The sequence below is a fragment of the Rhyacophila brunnea genome, unplaced genomic scaffold (assembly GCF_057557595.1).
Source record: "Rhyacophila brunnea isolate RB1 unplaced genomic scaffold, BYU_Rbru_1.0 scaffold_3, whole genome shotgun sequence".
NCBI classification, from domain to species: Eukaryota; Metazoa; Arthropoda; class Insecta; order Trichoptera; family Rhyacophilidae; genus Rhyacophila; species Rhyacophila brunnea.
In genome coordinates, this window is record NW_028232965.1 from 54,137,057 (window position 1) to 54,159,767 (window position 22,711).

Here is a 22,711-nt window from a genome sequence, read left to right on the forward strand (position 1 = left end):
ATCCCACCACCACTCGTCATATATATACAGCCGTGGATATGCACGGCCGCCTTCCGTGACGCTGCCAAAAACTGACTGGAGTAATGGTCAGGAGTCAATTTGGTTATCTAGTTAAATATATAATTGATGTTTAACCTCATATTACAGATCATTTTGCGACTCTTACAATATAGTCTTAACAATATAGTAAACCAACCACGTTGGATTATAATATTGTGGGACCCAGGTTTGAATCCTGGATCTGGAAAATTCATATATTGTTTTTCAATTTGTATTTGAAGTCAGAGTATGAACGTAATAGGTTGAGCAAGTGGCTAACATCCATTTCTTGTAAAAACTCTGTGGAGGCTCAAATGATATTTATTAGTAACGGATATGGACAAAGAAGCAAGAAGAAGGCTACATAAAATTGAAAATCAATATTAATGTTCATTTTGCTATATTGGTGCAACAATAACAAAATGCATCAGGCAACTGCTAATGTGATAATGATTGCTTAGCGTTCTAGCAAATGCCGCTGCAGAAAAAGGCCAATAAGCCCTATGTAGGTAAATACATATGCATGTATCGACTTTTCCAAACCAAAAGGGCGTAAGTGACAAATCGCTACTCTTCAGGAGAGCAATAAGAGTGAAAAATTTCATGTTAATGAGAACAACTTCGTTTCCTTAAAACTTTTTTCTTAGTATTGGAGTTTTTTTTCTTTTATTTATGGTAGAATAATATTATTTTGGAGTATATAGTGTTATTCTATTTATTCATTTGCAATTTGAATTATTAAATCACTTAATTCCTTTTGACCGTCCATAATAAATCACCGAATTGCTTTTTTCCCCCATTATTTTATTTATGCTTTTCTTTGTATTTCTGTTATGTTTTATTTGTTTATTATAACCATTTTAATTTTGTTACGTTTCATTAGTGGTAAGTACGTTAATTTTTATTGGCTCTCTGTAGGGTTATGACTTATGCCCAAATTGGAAAATCGTAACTCTGTTTGCAATCATCTATGAAGAACCCCATTTTGTCAGTCTGTAGATATCTTTTTTCTAAACCTAACCTCATATTTTACTCAAAATGACCAAAATGTTTTTTACGCCCTTTTGGCCTGTAACAGTCGATATGAGAACTATTTAATTACCATCATTATAATGCACCGATGTACTGTTATGATTGTAATAATTTAACCAAAACGCATTTCGTTTGATTTTTTAATTTAAATTTTATTGCGGGATATTGTAAAAAAAAGTTTCTTTTAAAATCGATAGATGGCAATATTGCCTTTTATTCGAAAAAAAAATATAATGGCGGGATTCAAACATCGCAAGCATCCTTTCCTCCCACCCTCTGACCAAGCAGGACTTATTATTTACTTTAATGACAGTAGTTACGGCAACAACGTAATCATAGGAAAATGGCGCCATATTTATGTTTTCTTAGCGGGTTGGTGCAGAATCGCAAGCCTGCTGGCTCTGTATACTGTAGTAAATATCTTTGATAAAATAAAAATACATACTTAGCTATTAAAAGCTCGTTTCTGTTTAGAGCGGCGATTTCCAAACTGGAAGGCGCGCCTGCCTGGGGAGGCGCGCAGTGTTGCAAAAGGAGGCGCGAAAAGTTTAACACAATAAAATTAATGTAGCCACAGGTTTGCAGTTTGCAAATGCATAGTATATAAAACGGCCGCTAGTTATGAACTACATAAAAAAAACAGTCCTATAAAAGGTTGTTTGCAAACCTGTCTGAAAATATGGAGACTAATTTTATAATACATACCTCACTGCTATACTATTGTGAATCGCGCTGGCTATCTCGTGAAAAAATGAAATATAAGGGTCAAATCATAATGTTGAAATTTGTGTAGGAACGGTAATTTTGTTGATAAACTTGTCGATTAAGTTGAAATTTAAAAAAATGAACGAATGAATCAACGCAAGGACCACTAATGCATTCACTGATTTAAAAAGACAAAGGGAATCCATTCATAAAAAATTGGAGCTTTGGAAATCAAAATTGCAAAAAAAATAAGTTCGCCATGTTTCCACTTTTAAATGATTTCTGCGCCAGATATATTGAAGCAAACAAAAATCTATTTACTGAGTTCTTGGTTAGTTTGCTAATGTACTTTTCACATTATTTTATTTATAGTAAACGAAGTCGCCTGCGGCGCTACTTTATTTCGGTGCTGTTAAATATTTTAAGTATATCGTTGTGCCTTGCAATTAGATGTGATACCTATATGATGATTGATATAGGTACTTAAATGATAACTCCCGTATATAATTTAGGAAACACTACTTCAGAGCACCACATAGCTATAACCTCAGCGAAGGTGGGCCCGTTTCAGGATGTGGAGCCTATGATAGAATCCATTTGTCAATGAACGATGATGAATTTGGATTGACTACTATTGAAATTGATTGTGCTAATAAACAAGCACATTCATCGCATGAAAAACAAATTAATATAATATAAGTAGTAAAACCTTGCTTATTTTTATAATCTTTTTTTTTCATTTTTGTATTAGTACATTTTTGACTATTTAAAAAGGTGTATGTATTATTTAATGAAATAAAGAGGGGGGGCGCCAAGGTTTAGATTTTTTTTAAGGGAGGCGTAGTAATATAAAGTTTGTAAACCACTGGTTTAGAGAGTAACCCTTTCCCTATATCGTAAAGTTACTGTACTCAATGGAACGTTTAGTGACGTAGAGATCCGACGTACTGACTGGATTAGAGGCCTCATACCGTAAAAAATGATAAATTATTTAAAAATTTCAAAATTTGTTTTGAAATTTAGTTACCTATACTTTGGGTAATATTCTATATTATTAAGTTCGTAATAAATGCGCATTTTTTTAAATTAAATATAAATTAATAACTTCGTGACTGGTTTCAACTCTTTGCATGCCCAAAAGCTTTCAACGTACATAACTAAATAATTTTTATCCAATATATCTATCTTCAGAATTTCAAAGAATATCGTTTAATGAATTAAAATATCAAGAGTGACCATTATAAACTCAACATGAAATTTATTATAGGTATTTTGCAATAATTGACCTTTATACAGGGCGTTAAAAGCAAATGTAAACTTTTGTCAACAAGTAACAAAGCTTTCGTACTAACTAGCACTGAATAGTTAAATATCACAACCTTTAAGATATTCAGCACTGCTTGCTCTTTCATGCTCTGGATATTTTATCGTCCAATGCAATAGTAGGCTATATAAATTCCCATGTAAAGGAGAAACAAATTTACAAGTAAACCTTAATTGTTTTTAAATATAACCATTAAAACGATACAATGTATCTACTTAAGTATACATTTTAAGTATGGAAGTCTTTTAGTCATACGATATATCGTCGCCCCAAAAGCAAAAGGGCACATGTTCAATTTTGACGGTTTTGAGTTATGAATGCAGTTTTCTTCGTAATTTTTTCTCTACATTATGGGACACAAACGGCATTTGTGAAGCAAAACCCAAGAATTCCCAATTGAGCAAAGAAAATAAAGGTTACTTGTGTATTTGTAAACTGATCTTCATTTAATGTATAGGAAAAAGGTAACATGTATACGATTTTAGGAACTATGTGCAATGTTTACAAAAATAGCATAGGAAAAAGGTAACAAGTGTAATTATTTAAAAGGGTATTTGTATAAAAAAAATAATTTCGTTGCAGAAAAAGGGCACTTGTGAAATTTGTGAAAAATTTAAAGACATGTTGGCAGCGGACAAAGAGGCCCAAATAAATATTTTGGAAGATCACAATAAGCGTAAAGTGGACGCTCGCAAATCAAAAGATGAAGATAAAGTTATTCATAAATGCATATATAAAAAAGGTAACATGTGACTTAAAACCTCTTAAAAAACAAAATTCGACAAATTATAAAAAAAATTAAAATTTCATTTCAATCTTGAGCAATTAGATCACATGTGTTCCAAACTTCATTTAAAAATATTAAGTAATAACCTCTCCACGATTTTTTTTCACTCCAAAAACACTTAAAATGCGTTTTTCCAAAACTCAATTTATGCACAAGTGCCCTTTTGCTTTTGGGGCGAAGATATTATGTTAATAATTCTTAAACTGCAGGTATATTTTATATACAAAATATAAGTAATGATGATTTGAGTTGCCCCATTTCCACCCACCATGTATAGGTAAGTTAATTTTTTTGAAATCGTATCAATAATCCTGGCCGCCTCACGAAAGGGTATTGTAAATTTTTTTACGAGAAATGAATGTTAGCCACTTGCTCAATCTATTATGTCTTTACTCTAGATCCAAAGAAACGTCGAAAAATATCATGTAAATTTTGTCAAACCGGGATTCGAACCCGAGACCTTTGACTTACCGATCGGATACTTTAACAATCATATAGGTATTTTAAAATCGTAACGGGTGTTTCCTGATATATTATGTATGTCGATACGAGTATTTTTATATTATACTGTATTATATATTATTATATTATAAAATGTAACAGTTTTTTCATGCCATAATCCTATTTTTAAATACATTATATCGATATTCCTTTCATATAAGAATTTTAAAACAAATGAATATAGCATTTTCTGACATTCACATTACACAGTAGCGTAGATTGGGAAAATTACATTTTAATAACCTTACTTATTTACAAAATATTAGATTTTCTCTCTGGCAGACTGTTTTCAATATATATATATATATATGGGTATATTTTATAATGATTATATCCCACTTGTATGAAATATTAAAACCGTTATTTTTTAAATTTCCATAATACTTTCGGTTTATTTATTTTTCACTACCTACCAAATATATAAGCAAGCTCCATACCACACCATATTTGATCTCATAGGGAGCTATACTGGGTAGATGGTTTCTTATTAGATTGTATAACGTCATCATAATCTGTTACTACCTACCTATCTAGATACTTCCATAATACTATTATAGCCAAAAGTCAAAAATGCTATGTTTCCGTTCGAAGCAGATAAATCGAAAAAAAGTATAAGTTTAATGTATTATAAATTTATATACTCGTAAAAATAAAAATACTACAGAAAACTTCCCAAAAGAATGCAGGTTAAGAGGGGACATGCTCAGCGTAGGTCAAAATGGAGCTTTTGTTCTATTTTCAACGCATGATCCTGAACATACCTTAAACGTTGTAGATAATCTATTTATATAATTTTGAAGCCTTATTATCCTTTATATTTAATTTAAATATTTCATGACTGCATAAAGTATTTAAAGTACATAAAATAGTATTCTTTTAAACCTCTCGCTCTAATGTTATAGAATATAGTCATATTTCAGTACATAAATGTGCAGTGGTGTTAAGATTTTTTACACTTATTAATTTTTAAACGCATTTATAAAACCATCAATATAATTTATATCGACATTATTATAGTGAAATATTTACGATAAAAAATTATATTGATAATCTCTGTGATCCCAAATTTGACAAGAATTAGGCATTTTATTATTCAAAAAATAGGCAAGATTAACACATTTGAAGATAATTCTAAAAATACTTATTATAAGCTATGTCTTTGACCATTCAAGTGTGATAAACATCCTATGAATAATGATTGCTTTATAATAATTATTGACCTAAGAATAAGGTAGTATTTTTTTGAAATACGCCATTCCTTTTGGCATTCCCCAGTGGTTAAGCTACAACATACGGCCGTAGCCATAAATTGACAAACTATAATTGAAGTAGGGAATAAAATGATGTTAACGCGCGTGTTTGAACATGTACCTAACCGATTTTTTTTAACGGTACATGTTCAAATACTACTAATAGTAGAATACTATTTTATGTAATAAAAATACTTTATGCAGTCATCAAATGTTTAAAATAAATATAAATGATAATAAGGCTTCAAAGCTATATAAATATATTATCTACAACGTTTAAGGTATGTCCAGGATCATGCTTTGAAAATAGAAAAAAAGTTCCATTTTGACCACGCTGAGCACGTCCGCCCTTAAGACTATTTTATTATATCATAGTATAATAGAAGAAATCATTAGTACATTTTCCACATAATTAATATTTATTATTTTTAATATCAGATTTCATTTAACATCAGGCAGCATTTTCACGCAAATTGTTTTTTTTTTATTTGCATAAACACCTACCAAAGTAATTTATTCCGTCTTACTCCCAAATTTAAATAATAAAAAAAAATTATATACATATCTGAATAATTGTTTTAATCATAAAATATTCGCACGAAAAACTAACTAAACATTCAGCCGAAAAATAATATCGTCACCACGATAATACAACTAGGTAATTTGATGCATGCTTTGTTTGAAAATATTCATGAATCTGATGCATTATTTCCTCTAGTATCTCAATAGTATTCAAACTTTTTTATTTGACGGCACTTAAACAATATGTATTATCAGCAGCCTATTCAGAAAAAATCTTTCAAGATCACATTCGAGATTTTCAGCAGAGCATCGAAAATAATAGAATGAGACATTATTTTTTATTGTTGATTATAGTATTTTTTATGGATTACTGAATAGGTATTTCAAATTTTCTTCAAAAAATATAATGTAAGAAAATGCGTTTTTCAAAATATAGCTAATTGAGTGGGTTAAAAAAAATAAAAAGTGCCATCAAATAATATAAATTTATCAAAATGGTCATTCACGAATTGAATTAAGATTGTGTCGTTATATTAAATATATTTTTAACGCCCCGGCGATGCTTCTGAGAATTCCTGAGAAACTTTGAATCAAGCAAATATTTTCATAATTCAGTCTCTATATATTTTATAATTGTGCATCTACAGAATATAACATTGACGTATAACAGAATAATCCCTCACATAAAACATCGCAATAATAAAGTGGACACGTAAAATATGTTAAAAATATTAACGGAAACTTCAACCATTCATAATCAACCGTATTGCAATATAGGTAGAGTTCATTCAATTTGGAATAACTTATTGTATAATTGAATAATATGTTGATAGCTGAAGTCTTGGTAGTAGAATTTTATAACTATGATGTAAGAGACATGATGACTGCGTGGCTTAAGCGTCGGCCTATAACGTCGTGGGTTCCAAGTTTCAATCCTGGATCTGGCACGTACACATATTGTTTTTTTCAATTTGTTTATGAGTCAGAGTATGAATATAATAGGATAAGCAAATGGCTGACATCCATTCCTTGTAAAAAAATCTGTTAACCCAATGTTTACGGGCCGCACAAAATTGTGTTTTTAAGCATTTGCTTACGTGCCCTTTTAATTCATTTTGTTATTAACGTGTTAATTTGCATTTGAAAAGCAATTAGCAAAAACACAATTTTGTGCGGCCCGTAAGCATTGGGTTAATACAAACTTTCACTCTGTGGGTGGAGACTCATAATATGATCTTATTAGGTCGGACATGGTCGAATGATGATGAAAAGACATGAATGTAAATTTAGAATAATGGCCTTTATTTTTAAAACACATTGATATGCACAGTGCTCGAAATGGAAAATTTCACGAACAGGAACGCTCTATAATTTTCCGAAAAAACGGTATGCTTATTTTTTTTCTTTACATACGTACGTACGTTGGATGTATAAATGCAACAATAAACTTTGAACTTCTTACGTGGATAAGGAGTGAGCGTGTGGGCAAGGATTGTCAGCGCCGCAGGCGAAAGAACCTCGTCTCAACAAAGTATACCGTCAAGAATTGTATTATTCTTTACTCTTACTTTATCTACCACCCATAATCAGCAGGCATGTTACTTCTACCACCACTCGTCACTGCTTATAACTTATATTACTGTCTCATTTGGGATAGTTCAGTTTGTTAATTAATTAAACTTAAAAAACAACATATCCACATACCTACCATAAAGATTCAAATTAAAAATTAATTTACATATAACAAATTTTACAGATTATAGATTCAAGACGAGCACAGAATATTTAAAAAAAAATCAAAGAAATAGTATTAAAATAGTGTTTAAAAAATAAAGAAATAGATGCAGCAACTATTAGAAAAAATAGTAAGTACCTATACAGAGACGAGTAAATACAAAATTTATACAGTACATATCTGTACACCGATAGAGCTAACTACGCCATTTAATTATTTAAGAAGTTATAAAACAAAGAATTTATAAATCGTTCACATAAACTCGTTCTCACGCAGGAGGAATATACCAATATCCGAAGCGATTTGGTTGAACACAGTGTGTAAGCGTTCTTAAGATAAATCAATCGGATAAAGCCATGGATGGCATCCACACAGCTTCAAACAAAGGATCCTCAAAGATTTCTTTTGAACCTTCTCCACCATAAGGGCCATTAGGCCATACCTACTTCTAAGAAAAGCTTCAAGCCATCATCACCAAACTACGTAATTATAGCATTTTAAATTACCAATGGTGTATCATTAATTATCGGCTTTTGAGCTTTGAGAATCGATGTCTCCGCCGAATCTTAGGGGTACATTGGTACGACCGCGTTACAAATACCCGAGTTCGTGAGCACAGCAGCCTTCGGTGATTGAAGTTATCACAAAGAGACGATTTACGTGGCTGGGACACGTATTCCGGATGCCGCCAAAGAGTGCGGCACTTCGTACCCTTGTGGCACAGCCTCAAGGGTTCCATCGCCGTGGCCGCCTCTCCCTCGCCCTGCAGCGGTGCTACAAAAGCGACCTATTTGCTGCAGGTCTGACATGGCGGGAGGCGCATGGCGATGGACCGAGGGAAGTGGCGCCAATGCTTGCCCTATGCCCCAATATTAGGACATGACAGGGTAGAAGAAGAAGTATCATTAATTATATAAGATAAAACATGACGGAAGGTGCAACTCGAGTTGCTAAACACGATTCCTATAGAATAATATAAAATTGTCATTAATCAGTAGGTACCTACCTATATTCAACATTATAAGGACTAATATTGTAGTGTATGTATATACCTATACCATAGGCCCCACATCGTGAAGCTGGCCCCCAGGCTAGGATCTTTGGTGGGGCCCCCTTCTTATCGCTAAGAATAAAGGCAGTATGTACGGGGTAACAATAATCTGTATATTTAGTGTTTTATTGTATATTTTAAAACATCCATACGAATTATGGAGATGTCGAGTATTGATAAACAATTAAGAATTGTTTCGTATAACCACATAACTATAAATAATAGTATTGTAAGAAAATTCTTTTTTTTTTACTATTAAAGCAAATTTGTGATGTGTGTTTATCTCACTTATCTGGTCGATTCGCCTCGCCAGGCTCCTCCTGAGCACGGGCTCCCAGGCTAGAGCCCTCTCAGCCCCTCGTTGTGGAGACCATGACCTATATGTTACAATGATGATGCTTTGGTTACCATTATTGTAATATACGTACACTTACCACCTCAGATTAAAGAACTTACCACCGTATTTATTTAATCTATGACTACCATCTAAAATTATTTGTTGTCCGCACTGAACACGTACCTACCTAATTTGTGAGTGTATTTTAAACTAAACGATTCAATTTGTGATGTGTGTCCTTACCTAGTCTCATTATAGTCATTATTATTGCCACGGTGATGAATAATGATAATACAGAACAATAATATATTATTATGATAGTAATAAAATTTTATTTGAGGTTATTCTTTTTTTTTAAAACAAACTACATAGTAGGTATCTATTGTTTCTATTATTTTTAAAGTAGCAAGTTACAACGTATGTAATTATAACACAATAGAAACGTCCCTTAAAAATAAACTAATTACGGTAGGCTATTCAATAGTTTCATACCAAAAACATTGTTGTAGGAAAATGGCATAATGGTGCATTCATTTATTATTCATTGTAAAAATAAGGGTTTACGACACGTCATAAATATTTTTTAACACGTCGAGTCAATTTTCGAAATGACATTGAATCAGAAAACCCTGTTTCAACTGTATTGTCGATCTTAAATGCTTATCGGAGTGAATTCTTAATGTTTTAGAAGATTTACACGAAGTACCTACTACTTAATTAAACCTTCATAAAATTTATAAATATCCACTCATATTTATCATTTTCAAAACGAAAAAATTCTGCTTGTGGCCACTGGTCAACAGCATTATATGTTAAATCAGTTTGGATACCAACGACAAAAAATATAATTATATGTAATATATAGAAAGGTATCGCCTGCTGAGATGTTTAACCAAATTAAGAGAACAAATTTAAATAACACAAAATGTTTTAAAAAACAAGCGATTATCACTAATAAGTATATTTTAGCGGAATTGTACGATTTAAATTACCAAACTTTATCATATTAATTTTACCACCGAAAATTTTGCCCGCAAAAATAGACGTGGGTATAAAAATAACACGGCGATTAGATGGCGATGAAAATAAATAAGTTTTATCACTCACAATAAAATATAAGTAATAAATTAGTAGGTAAGTAAATTCGCAATGCATACCAGTCAAAGGTAAAAGCGAGACTGTACTGAGATGTTTCATACTTTAGAAATTATTATACAAATTTAATATGTAGGTGCCAACTTTATTTTTCATTGAATTTAAGTTATTTAAGTATAAAAGGTTTTCAAACAATGTCAGCAAAGGCACAATTCTTTTGTAGCTTGCAGCTGTAGTTACTTTTTTTATGTAGTATGCAATTATTTGGAGTGTTTAGACAATGAATTTAGACACGGATGTATCGACACAAAAATGAAAATTGAAAGAAATTTAGGGATGTCATAAATTTTATTTTTAACCCTTGCACGCCCGGCATGACATAACTTCGTTAATTTTTAATTTTGAGAAAAACTTTAAAAGATACATTCACACATAAATATCTCAATCTAACGAACCGCAACGCAATTTTAAATGAATCCACGAGCCGGAACGGTATATTTTGGAATTCCACGAACCACAACGGCGCTCCGGTGCGTTCCTGTCCATTTCGAGCGCTGGATATGCATTTATTGATTTACGAAGTCATCAAATTTATATAATATTACTAGCTGACCCGGCAAACGTTGTTCTGCCATATAAATTATTTCTAGTGAATATTTTGGTTGTTAAATAAAAAATAACGAATGTATCGTAAGTGTGTGGGGATGGGATATATGACAAAAAGAGGAGTAGAGCGCTGTTGACGATGACCGCCGATAAAAACAAAAAAACATCAACCATTCATTTTCTCAATTCAAAATGAGTAATGATGTTCATAATGAATGAATTACCTGTGGACAGGATCTCGTTGTTTAATGTTTATGCAATATCCGTCTTGTCCCTTCCAGAAAATTAGCGGATATTGGATAGCGTCGTATAAACGGTGTGTGTCAGCGATGAACTCCAGATTATTGTTTCTTCTTCGAATCACGATTTCTCGCGTCGATGTGCGGTCGCCAACCATGATTCCAGCAATGTCGTCAACAACAGGCGCATTGAACCGACGCATGTGCTCTCCAGCTGGTGTTTTATCAGGATTGATGACAATAGCGTGATTGTCACTTTGCAATTCGTGCATGTGTGCTTTGAAGAATTTCAATAATTCATTGTGCTCATTCAACAGGGCGTCCAGTTCGCCGACGATGCGCCTGGCATTAGGCGAATTGAGGCTATTGTAGCCGCAACGTGCATCCACATGATTGATGTCCTCACCGCCCATGAAGTAGATTTGTAAAAAAATATGTGGTTAGTTTGGCATTGGCAGCAATGAGCCTACTTTGTGGTATACTTGGCCTTTGATTTTGAACGTAGAATGGAATTGTTGACCATTTGCCGCAGTATTGTGAACTATTTCTGTTGCTCCGAACGAAGTCATTTGGAAACATGAATTGAATGTGCGAATGGACTTCAGGAACAGGTTTGAATCTGGAACCGTGCCGATGAGCAAGCCGTTCAATGATTCTGGTGGTATCTCAATTTCTGGTAGTTGCACTTTTCCTGATGCGCAACACATCCCAGCTGACTCATGTTTGAATTTGAGCGCATGACAATGGGGACATTCTTTGTCCATAGCACCAATCAGCACTTTCGGATGAGCGGAATATTCAATATCTGGCTCGTACTCGAATGCGAGACGAAGAAACGAAACGGATGTAAATGTTCGATGTACTTGTTGGCGTTGTCGGTCATTTGCTCTGCGTGTGTTAACTACGAACCGGCGCGCTTGGCTCCGTTCCAATTGTCGTTGTTGATTTCGTTCAGCTCGTGCCTCTTGTGATTGGGATGCACGCAATTGCGACATGCTTACACGCACGTTTTTGTTATCTTAGTGGATTTGTTCGTCTGTTCTTTCTGCTCTACTATTTTGCATGTTTGTTGCTTTATTCGTTCGACGGCCCAAATGAACCCCCTTGCGTCTTGCTGGCATTGTGCACTGTAATACACGCACATAAAAATAGATAAATTAAAATAAATCGTACAAAATTTTGCACGCACTGCGTTGTGATATGCCGAATGAAATGTCAAATTGACGCGACGCTTTTCTTGAATTCTTCTCGGACGTAGTGCCATCTGTCATTCAACAACATAAATAATTTTGTTCTGTTTGAAATACGAACGACGATTAAATTTGTTCATACAAAAATAATAAAATCGCGATTAAAAAATGGGAGGGTGGAGGTAGGAGAGTAAAAATTTCGGGTTATAGGTATTTTTTGATGCAAAATAATAAAAAAAATACAAAAAGAAATTTTCAAAAAAATAAAAGAAAATTTTTTCTGGATAGAGATACCCGAATCACCTAGCGGTATGAAATATACTTTTTGACCTATTCTCATATCTAACAAATATACATAAAAAAATCATAAAAATCGGTCGAGCCATTTCGGAGGAGTTCGACCACAAACATCATGACACGAGATTTTTATATATATAGTCGCGATTAAAAAATGGGAGGGTAGGGGTAGGAGGGTGAAAATTTGGGGTTATAGGTATTTTTTGATGCAAAATAATAAAAAAAATACAAAAAGAAATTTTCAAAAAAATAAAAGAAAATTTTTTCTGGATAGAGATACCCTAATCACCTAGCGGTATGAAATATACTTGTTGACCTATTCTCATACCTAAAAAATATACATAAAAAAATTCATAAAAATCGGTAAAGCCATTTCGGAGGAGTTCGACCACAAACATCGTGACACGAGATTTTTATATATATAGAGATATAACCAGATAGTTTTGAGAAGCTTCGTTGACGAGGGCTGAAGAATTTTTCACAAATTAAATTAATGAATAACAATATGATACTGATATTTTGTTTATCTTATTGGAGATTGACATTTATTTTATGTGACAGGATGACTAATTCAATTTTTAAGTAAAATAACTATGGTACCTGTTCAATTTTCCAACTTTACTTATTGTATAGAACCGACAATAGTATGAAAAGTAATATTATACCGTGACGTAATTTCAAAAAAAATATTCTCGGAATTAGTGAAGTGAAATAAATCTTACACATTAAAATTAAACTATTATTTATACAATACGCCAGGGTTTAGTAACTATACCGTCACGAATAAAAGTTTTTAGAATTATTTATGTACGACACGCCAACATTTATTTTCTTCCCTGTTATCCTTTAACGGTGCGCCATTTTCAGAAATATTTTTTTACATTATTCTGTGACCCACATATTGCGAAAGGCGTGTACTTGGTTAACAGTTATATTTGTTACCAACATATATAATTATTTGAAAATTTACTACATGATGCTATAATATGACTAACAAATTTTATGTATATGTATATTAGGCGAAGTAGAGTATACGTTTTATAACTTTGCACTTTTTGCTAACTCGCATAAAAATAAGACCAAATAATGATATTCACTTATATTAATAAAAATAGACCAACCAAACCTAACCTAACCTAACCACCCTAACCTAATCCAACCTAACCTAACCTAAACTAACCCAAACTAACAAATAATCCAGTATATCGGGTATTTTAAAAATGTGTTTTCCGCTGTATTCCTCATAACCGAACAGTACCAAAAATATTTTTAGAATATATTGCATTTTTTTCATCATAGAGCCGGAGTGCAAAGTTATGAAACGTATACTTTACAGTGCTACGGTAGTTTTAAGAGTGGTATCTAGTGACAAAATACGAAAAAAAATATTTATTATGATTTTCTGACAATTTATATTTTAGATTTTAAAATAATATCTAGTGTCTAAACATAATAAAATGAAACCATAATATTTTTTTAAAGATCAAAGATATAAGTTACAAGTTTTGCATGATTCACTGCTTTAATGTAGGTGTTTTACATTTACAAATAAAATGAATACTTTTCGACTGCTTAATCAACAAGCTAGCTAACTGCACTTTTGACCAAAAAATGACATTTTGTTATGAAGCATAATATTGTTTTCTATGTTCACATAAAATTTCAAACTCCTAAACTTATAAATAAATACGTTATCGTACTTCAAACAAAACAGCCAACTGCAGGTGCCAAATTTCCAATATCGTCAATGGAACAACTCCACTATGTATATAAAAAAATTACAAGATAAAAAGAACTTTTTATAAACCGCGTTTTTAAATCTTCTGTTGAATCATATAAACTTGACAATTCTACGTATTAATAATTTAGGACAAATAAGGCAATTGTCAACAAATCATTTTTTTGCTGTTTTGTAACAAACAAACAAATATAGAAAACTGAAATGTCATTTTGATTTCCATAGTAACGCACGTTTATATTAATAATTTAGTTGCTAGGACCAACCCCTTAGCAACCAATAATAGTGGATTGGATTACGGATTTCTTCCGAAATAACTTTTCATTCAAAACAGAATTAACTGAAAATGAATTCAATTCTACTTAAAGATGGCTATTAAAAGAATGCATTGGCATCGTGTTCTGATATATTCTAAAAGTTTGAAATGTCTAGCTAGTCGGGAAGTTAGTTAAAAATCGATTGCAAGATTTGTACTGGATAAACAACCACCAGACAAACAATAATACGAGCTAAGAAAAACGTGGTAATATATATAGGGAAGCTAAAATAGTGTATTAATTCATAGTGCAGCTTAATTTTAAAAAAATCGAAATAGATCGTTTTGGAAGTATTGTTAAATTCCACTCGATAGTTAAATTACTATGTTTTTTCTCCTTCTTCAACAATTATTTGCCCAAATAGAGTTAGCCGGTTTGCAGATTAAGCAGGCAATTTGTGTATAACATAATATATATGTTTATTTAGTTAAATCGAATGGAAATTTAGTATAATGTATAATATCGTCTCTGTTCTGGCAGAACACACTAATTAGAGAATACTAGTTTTGAGTAATATGACTTTGAAGTTGTTAAAATGTTTCAAATGGTCTATCATGTGGGTTTATTAAGTAATTGTAAAAATGATGACTTTAAAATAAAGACTGTTTATTTATTAAGAAGGTTTCCAGACGGTAAAGTTTGAAATAAGGAACATTTTGGTATAACTAACTCAATATGTCATTTTTTTAGAATTAGTGTCTTCTGCCAGAACAGTGACGATATTTTGTCATAAAATGTAAATAATCATTATATTGTCTTAAATTGCATGCTTTGTAATCACTGGTAACATTATGCTGCCTTCTAAAAAATATATTTTTGGTATTTAGGCTGTAATATTGTTTGCCCTTCTTAATTCGAAATTTCGACTTTATTATAATTATACCATTTTTTGAGAGCTTTCACAAGTATTCTAAATATCTAGGAAGAAACAAACCAAAATAACAATAATACTGTGAAAGTTTCAAGCAATATCATCACGGATATTATAAGCTCTACATAATTGGTTTTCTCACCTTCTTGGACATTAAAATTTTGATACTCATGTTATTATATCAGGAGGAATACATAAAGACTGAGATGACGACTGGATAAAGATTCTTGGAGGATGGTTGTGTAGTTGGTCACAGATTTTAATGATCTGTAGCACCAGCTTAATCAATGAACTAATATAACATTGAGTAAACTGGCAATATGAATGAAATATGTCATATAATATGTCAATAATAAGATGATGGATTTAAATCATTAATAATATTGGGATTCCAAACTTTTTTCTGTGGTTAAAAATATAGTAATTTTCATTAATTGTGGGAAAGTTATAATACAGAAATGATAAATATCTACTAGTAGTTTTGCAACTGTTTAATATATTATATTAGTTTATTTAAACCCTAGCCGATTACATAATATTATGATTTCTCGTTAATTTTATTTAATAGTACAGAAATTCAAAAACGATTCAAAACTTTCAAGTCACAATGAAAGCTCAAAGTTGCAATATGTAACTGCTTCATCGCTGGATCGTGATAGGAAAAGTAAATAACAAAGTAAATATTGTAAGGGAAAGAAAACTAAAACGTTTACGTCATTTTATGAAAACCATTTAGTATACATTTTCAGGGGCAGTTTCATGTATCTCATGGCTGGCTAATCTTATAACAATATAAATGCTAGTTGTAGATAAATCTAATATTGAACCTCTTACGAGAAATAGAACAATGTAAAAATAAAAATAAAGATAAAACGTGTGTATAATTTGGTTAAATTTGTTTTGATTATGAAAATAGAAAAAAAGGTTTTAAGAATAACTTTGTAAAATATAAAAGAATTTCTTTTTCGATTCAATTGCAGGCTTGAAGTTTTATTAATTCATGCAAAACGCACCTCATAAATATTCAAATTCAAATCGTTCACATTTTTTCGCGGCTGGGGTTAATGAAACTTAATAATAAAATATGTTAGTTATAAAATCAACTATATAGCACTTTGAAGACACGTGAGCATATATTTGAGAAATTAATAGTATATTATAAAATTTTACATAATATGATACATACTATTAACAATGTTATGTCTCGGGAAAACATACAATTATTATGTAAAAACGTACTTAAAAGGGATATACTAAATATTAATAATTTTTCAGTGGATAAAAAAAATGTTTTTTAATATACATAAATAAAAATTTAATTACCATTTCGTCACACTGGAGAATATAAGGCAACACAGAATGGTTTTATTAACAGTTTTTTTTTTACGAAAAATGCTTGTTATATTGCCATTCGCAGCATATTGGGTTCTTTATTGATCACACAATTATTTAAAATCACTCTAATTTTTGCCAAATCTGTTAGGTACATCGAAACCGCGGCGTGAATTTCAAAGACAGGACTATACCAACGGAAGTTAATAAATTATTAATATGTTCAATTTTATTTTAATATTGAAATTTCCATATCATACGTTTCATAATTTAAAAAAAAAGTAAATTACCATTTTCATTCCTAAGCGGAGCATATGGGTCTCCACGTATCATACTTTTATACTTGTTATAAGTACTTTTTACGGTGAATTGGTTGTTATAGATTCGCACAACTATTTTTTGCTTTGTACTCGATTTGTACCATTGAAAAAAGAAAATACATTTTGTTTGACCAGTCATTTGGCTTGATTATGCAACCCCAAATGTCATAAATGATCGCTTTACAAATTCGGTTGCCGCGGGTACAATTTAAATAATTCGTGCAATTGTTAAATTTATTAATTCTCAATATATAAATAACAAATCTAAATAATATGAAATTAATAGTTAGATAAACGAATAAAATATTGATATATTCTAATATATTATTATGCATTATCATTTTTAAAGAGTAAAATAATAATAAAATATCTCACCTTCTGGCATGTAGATGTTCAGGTATAAACAATCCTCGTCGTACACCTTTTCTTTGGGATCATCGACCTGTGACTCCAGTAACTTTGCAAAAAGCTCATCGTGTTTTCTCAGCGGTCTTCTTCCGGTTATATCCTGGAGACAAGACGGCGCTGGCTCAGTTGCATTCCTCACTCCTTCCCAGATTGGCAACTCTTGTACTTCTGGAGGGTTGAATCTTCGTTGACCAATCGGAGCCTGTGCGTAAGGCAGTCCAAGATATGTGATGATTCTTTGTGTTCTGTATAATGTTTTATAAGCTCCCATTATCATCCCTTGTCCAGGAATGCTAACCGTTGGAGGCTCTCTTGCCGATTGGGCATTTCCGAACAATAGTATTATAGTTATAATTTGAATAATTAATATGTTTTTATTACCCATGTTAATAGTGATATGTTTATTACGTATTGTTAAATTGTACCTTTAATGGGATATTATTGAGAAAAAAATACACGTGTCTGTATATTCAAATATATATTATTAATAATAGCATGTTATAATTAATCTGAGTGTTATTTTTCAGAGTATAAAAGCTCTGAAGTTGTTACATTATCTCATAGTTGATTTGACCAAGCTTTTACGTGAAATCACTGCAAATGAGCTTTGATGAGACGATAAGTGTTGACAATGGGATAGGGCTCTCGCGGCGTTTATGGGGTGAGTTGTTTTTCCCTGAGGCGTGCTCGTGAGAAGAGAGTAGCCACAATACTGCCGGCAATTCCAACAATAAGCCTCACGAGTCCTACTAAAGCTGGCGTAGAAGGTTGGCGTAGCGGTTGCTACGGAAACGTCATCTACGAAACCTGCGCTTTGGGAGTAACTATTATAATAGTAGGTATAACCAATATTAATACATATTACATACAATATTTTTACGGTTATTATAATTTTTTTTCTGTTAAAACCGATAAGAACGAACCTAGATAATAGAACATTAAAAAAATACTAAAATATAATAATATTTTAAAAAGACTGTTATTCATTTAACATAATATATTACGTAATAGTTACTAATAATTACTTATTAAACAAACTTTATTAATAACAACTGAAAACACCTACTAGAAAAAATATATATTTTTTTATTCAACGAATAATTCACAAGATGTACCTAAGATGTAATATACTAATTATTGAACAAACATAATTTTGAAAACATTTGGAAAGCGCTTCAATAAGTATTAAAAGTCATTAATTAAAATTTGTCGCAATTAAGTATGACTCCTTTAGCATAGTGGTCTATGTGCGTGGGCACGATACCCGAGAGATACAGGTTCGATCCTGCGGGGTATCTTACTTTTTCCAACAGGATTTTTCTATTGGTTATAAAATATTTTCTCAGAAGTGTTTTCAAAATTATGTATATACCTACATATTATATTTGTACCGATGTGACTTGAATCCACAGTCATTGCAATTTTACCGGTGTACTTTACGTTAGTAAGGAGTATTTTGAGTATGGATCTATTATCTGGAGTCCTTATGAGGTTCCCTATAAGCTTGTTTAAGAGCGTGTTCAGAAAAAAAATCTTCGCCATCTATATTTTAAAGTTTATAATTATTTTCCTTTTGACAGCTTCTCAAACGAGTATTTTCCGACTAACTTTCTTCAAGGCATACTCGCCTTTCATTCTATTGAAGCTCGTAGGTCACTTCTGCTCTTAAAGTATTTTTCTCTGCTCTCACGTGGCATAGTTTCCAATCCCGATAATCTAGAAAATTTGAATTTGTATGATGTTTGCACCCGTCAATTACATGTGTGGTCGCTGCCATTACCTATTTTTGGTGAAAGCTGTTTCCTCGTGTTAGGCTCACCAAGCACCACTCGCGAGGGCTGTGCGGCTGGTCAATGCACTCCCTAGCGATGCATTATATATTCTGTTTTTTAAATTATATTTTAATGTATGTACCTATGTATTTTTTTGAATTATTGTTGTTTTTTTATTTATTATTTTTTTGTATGTATAAATTTAGAGATTTTAAGATTACTTGTACTTTTTATTCTAAATGTCATGTTGTGAACGTCCTGAATTAATGATTTGTTATGTACTCGACGTGTCTTCTTTAAATAAATAAATAAATTGAATCCTAGCTATCTTTAAATCTCTTAGGAGATCTGTCAGGAGGAATGTGGTAAGCGGGTCACATATGGGTTCCCAATTTTGTTCATAATTATCACGTGTACATTCTAGAATATTCTTTCTTATCATCTCCATTTGATCATAAGTATCTAAATTTTCACATTTTTTTTTTGATCTGTTCATATTTATGACGTGATCTGTGGTGGTGGGTTTGCCTGCCGAGTGTCCCAATTTATAATCTTCACAATACCTATATACCAATTTATTTAATACGAATTGGTACAAATCGTACAAAAATTCAGATGCATAAGACGCTGATTTGACCAGCTACAGAATAGAACAGCTACTGATTTAAGGGTGTGAATACTGGACTCTCACCAAGGCTGATGAACCTACACTTGATATATTCGAAGGGGAGGTGCTACGTAGGATATAATCTAACCTCTTCCAAGAAGAGTATCTCCGCATTCGTTAAACTCGCCTGGTTCCGATGGACGGGACATATAGCAAGCATGAATAGTACTCAACTGCCAAGAGGAATCCTGGATACCAGACCGGATGGTTGGAGGTTGATTGGCAGGCCCAGACTTTGGTGGTTGGATGGTGTCAACAGAGATGCTAGAGCTGACGCCACTAGCCGAAGATAGAGGGATATGAATGAAGTACTTGGAGGAAGCTGTGAACCGCCTTAGTTGCTGGGTCACTTATGATGATGACGAGGTAATAAAAGTGGACAATAATCACATTTGAGTATGCTGAGAGCGGCATTTAATCTATTTAAATGTGAGAAATAAATTTTCGTAAAATTAGTTTTAATTTAATACCGGACTATAGTTACAATTATGAGAGGCTTAAAATAAAATATTATTTAAGAGTTATCCAATTCTTAATAATTAGTTTTAAGTCCTTGTAATATAAGTATCGGATTTTGAACAACCTAAGGTCATCGAAAAGAGTGTTGACTTAAAAAAAATAGTACCTAATGGAATTTCTTTTCAAATAACTTTCCGATGAAAAACAAGGTTTTTAAGATATGCCTAAAACTTTCCGTTATACGTCAGATATTTTTGACTGATTGATATTAATTACTGTTCTAGTACAAAGAGGTATGCATAATATTCTGAATGAATAATAAATTTAAACAACATGAAAAAATACACTCTTATTATTTATGAATGAATAACATAAAATATTCTCTTTGATAAGGTTAATTGTATGTTAATATTTTTAATTAGTTAGAGGGTGGTGCAAAAATATTCCATGTGATTTCGGTAAAGTCAATTTACACTATTTTGAATGATTTCATTCGAGATTATGGTTCTAACCTAAAGAAAACTCTATATGGATTCATTGTGAGCTTTTTATTTAAATATCATTGTACCAAGTGTTATTAGGAGACACAATAGTAACGTTTACTTTGGTGTGATTCATAATCATTTATAAATTCAATTGTAAATGTCGTTACTTATACTAGACAAACCTCATCGTGTGAGTGAAACACATATCGTAAAGTAATGTTTATAAAAAGTGAATACATCATTATAAACACAATTATGAAAAAAAATATTTTTGAAATAATTTTTTGATTTAAAACTTCAACATTCCAAAATTAAATATTATTTGAGACAGTAAGTAATCTAAATGGAACTGATATTCTCATAGTATAATGGGGACGGTAAGAAAATAAAAATGATTTCTCTTCTTTGTCATTTCCGGTAGGTACCGGATGTTGGCGATGATTTTTAAATGTCCAATTTCCCTCTCTATCTGACTAAGCCTCAATCAGGCTCTGAGATTCTTCTATCTGTGCTTAACTCTTCTTCCAGGGCCGCGAAGCGTCATATTGACAACGTGAAAATCTCTTCACTTAGATTGTTCGGCAGTTTTGTATAAGTTTTTGTCACATATTAATATTTTTAAATTTGCCTCTACGTGATCCTCTCTCCCATGCGTACTCTTAGTGTGAATCTTAACTTAAAGTTATGTAAATTTAGTAAAAGCACATTTGAGTTGATAGCGACCTCAGTCATGGTTAACTGCTCCTGAGACATGATCAGCAATAAAAAAAATATGCTTCACAAACAAACACGACCGATTAAGACCGGGTATGGTTTGGTTGGGCCAATAACTTCAATGCCAAGGCGTCGCTTAACATAAAATCTTCATATTTTGTTCGTCATTGTCCATACTTTATATTAAAATCACTTGGGCTCTCCTAAATATTTTGATATAAAGTTTTGGCCTTTTTCATAAATTCAGAATTAAATATTTATCAAGTTTTACAACTTTATAAAAAATATTGTTCATCTATGACGTGACCTTTTTACGGTGTGTTTAACATTGTTATTCATAATATAAAACGTATATTAAAATTGATTTAAGCTGCCGATAGATAATAGAGTTTTTTTAATTGAATTTAAACATATTTTGCATTTTATATCCTATCAAAGCATAAAAGAGACGCTTAGACTTTTTTTCAAAAAGATTTTTTCTATCGGTTATAATATATTTTCTCAGAAGTGTTTATAAAATTATATATCAATATTTATTATAATAAAATTAGTGGTTTAAACTGTTTAGGCCCCTTTAATTTTTTATAAAGAATCGGTTGCGTCATTTTCGTAAAAAAAAAATGGCCATTGAGTATTTTAGTGTAAAAATAAACTATTTGACGAAAAATTACGTAAGACCACTCACGCAATATTTTTCTCAAAACAATTGCATAGATTTTTGCATGGCGTCTTAGTTACGTAGATACTATGTATATATTATAACTAAACGCTTTATAAACTCTATGCTGAATGACACTGCTTACTGATTCGGAAAGTATCCAATATTGAGAATCTATCCCATATTATTAATTCGATACGGTTCCTTTACCAGATTCAATGAGCAAAGATATATTTTATCTGACAAACTTGAGCTGGTGC

General features: G+C 31.7%; 1 protein-coding gene across 1 annotated transcript in view; it reads right to left on the bottom strand.

The window, feature by feature from the left end:
• Positions 1-18,081, bottom strand: part of LOC147068560 (carboxylesterase 1C) — a 61,048-nt gene extending 42,967 nt beyond the window's left edge. The window contains exon 1 of the mRNA XM_085953001.1: positions 17,664-18,081. Coding sequence (XP_085809127.1) covers positions 17,664-18,081 — 418 coding nt within the window. The remainder of the gene's footprint in view (positions 1-17,663) is intronic.
• Positions 18,082-22,711: the final 4,630 nt, after the last annotated feature.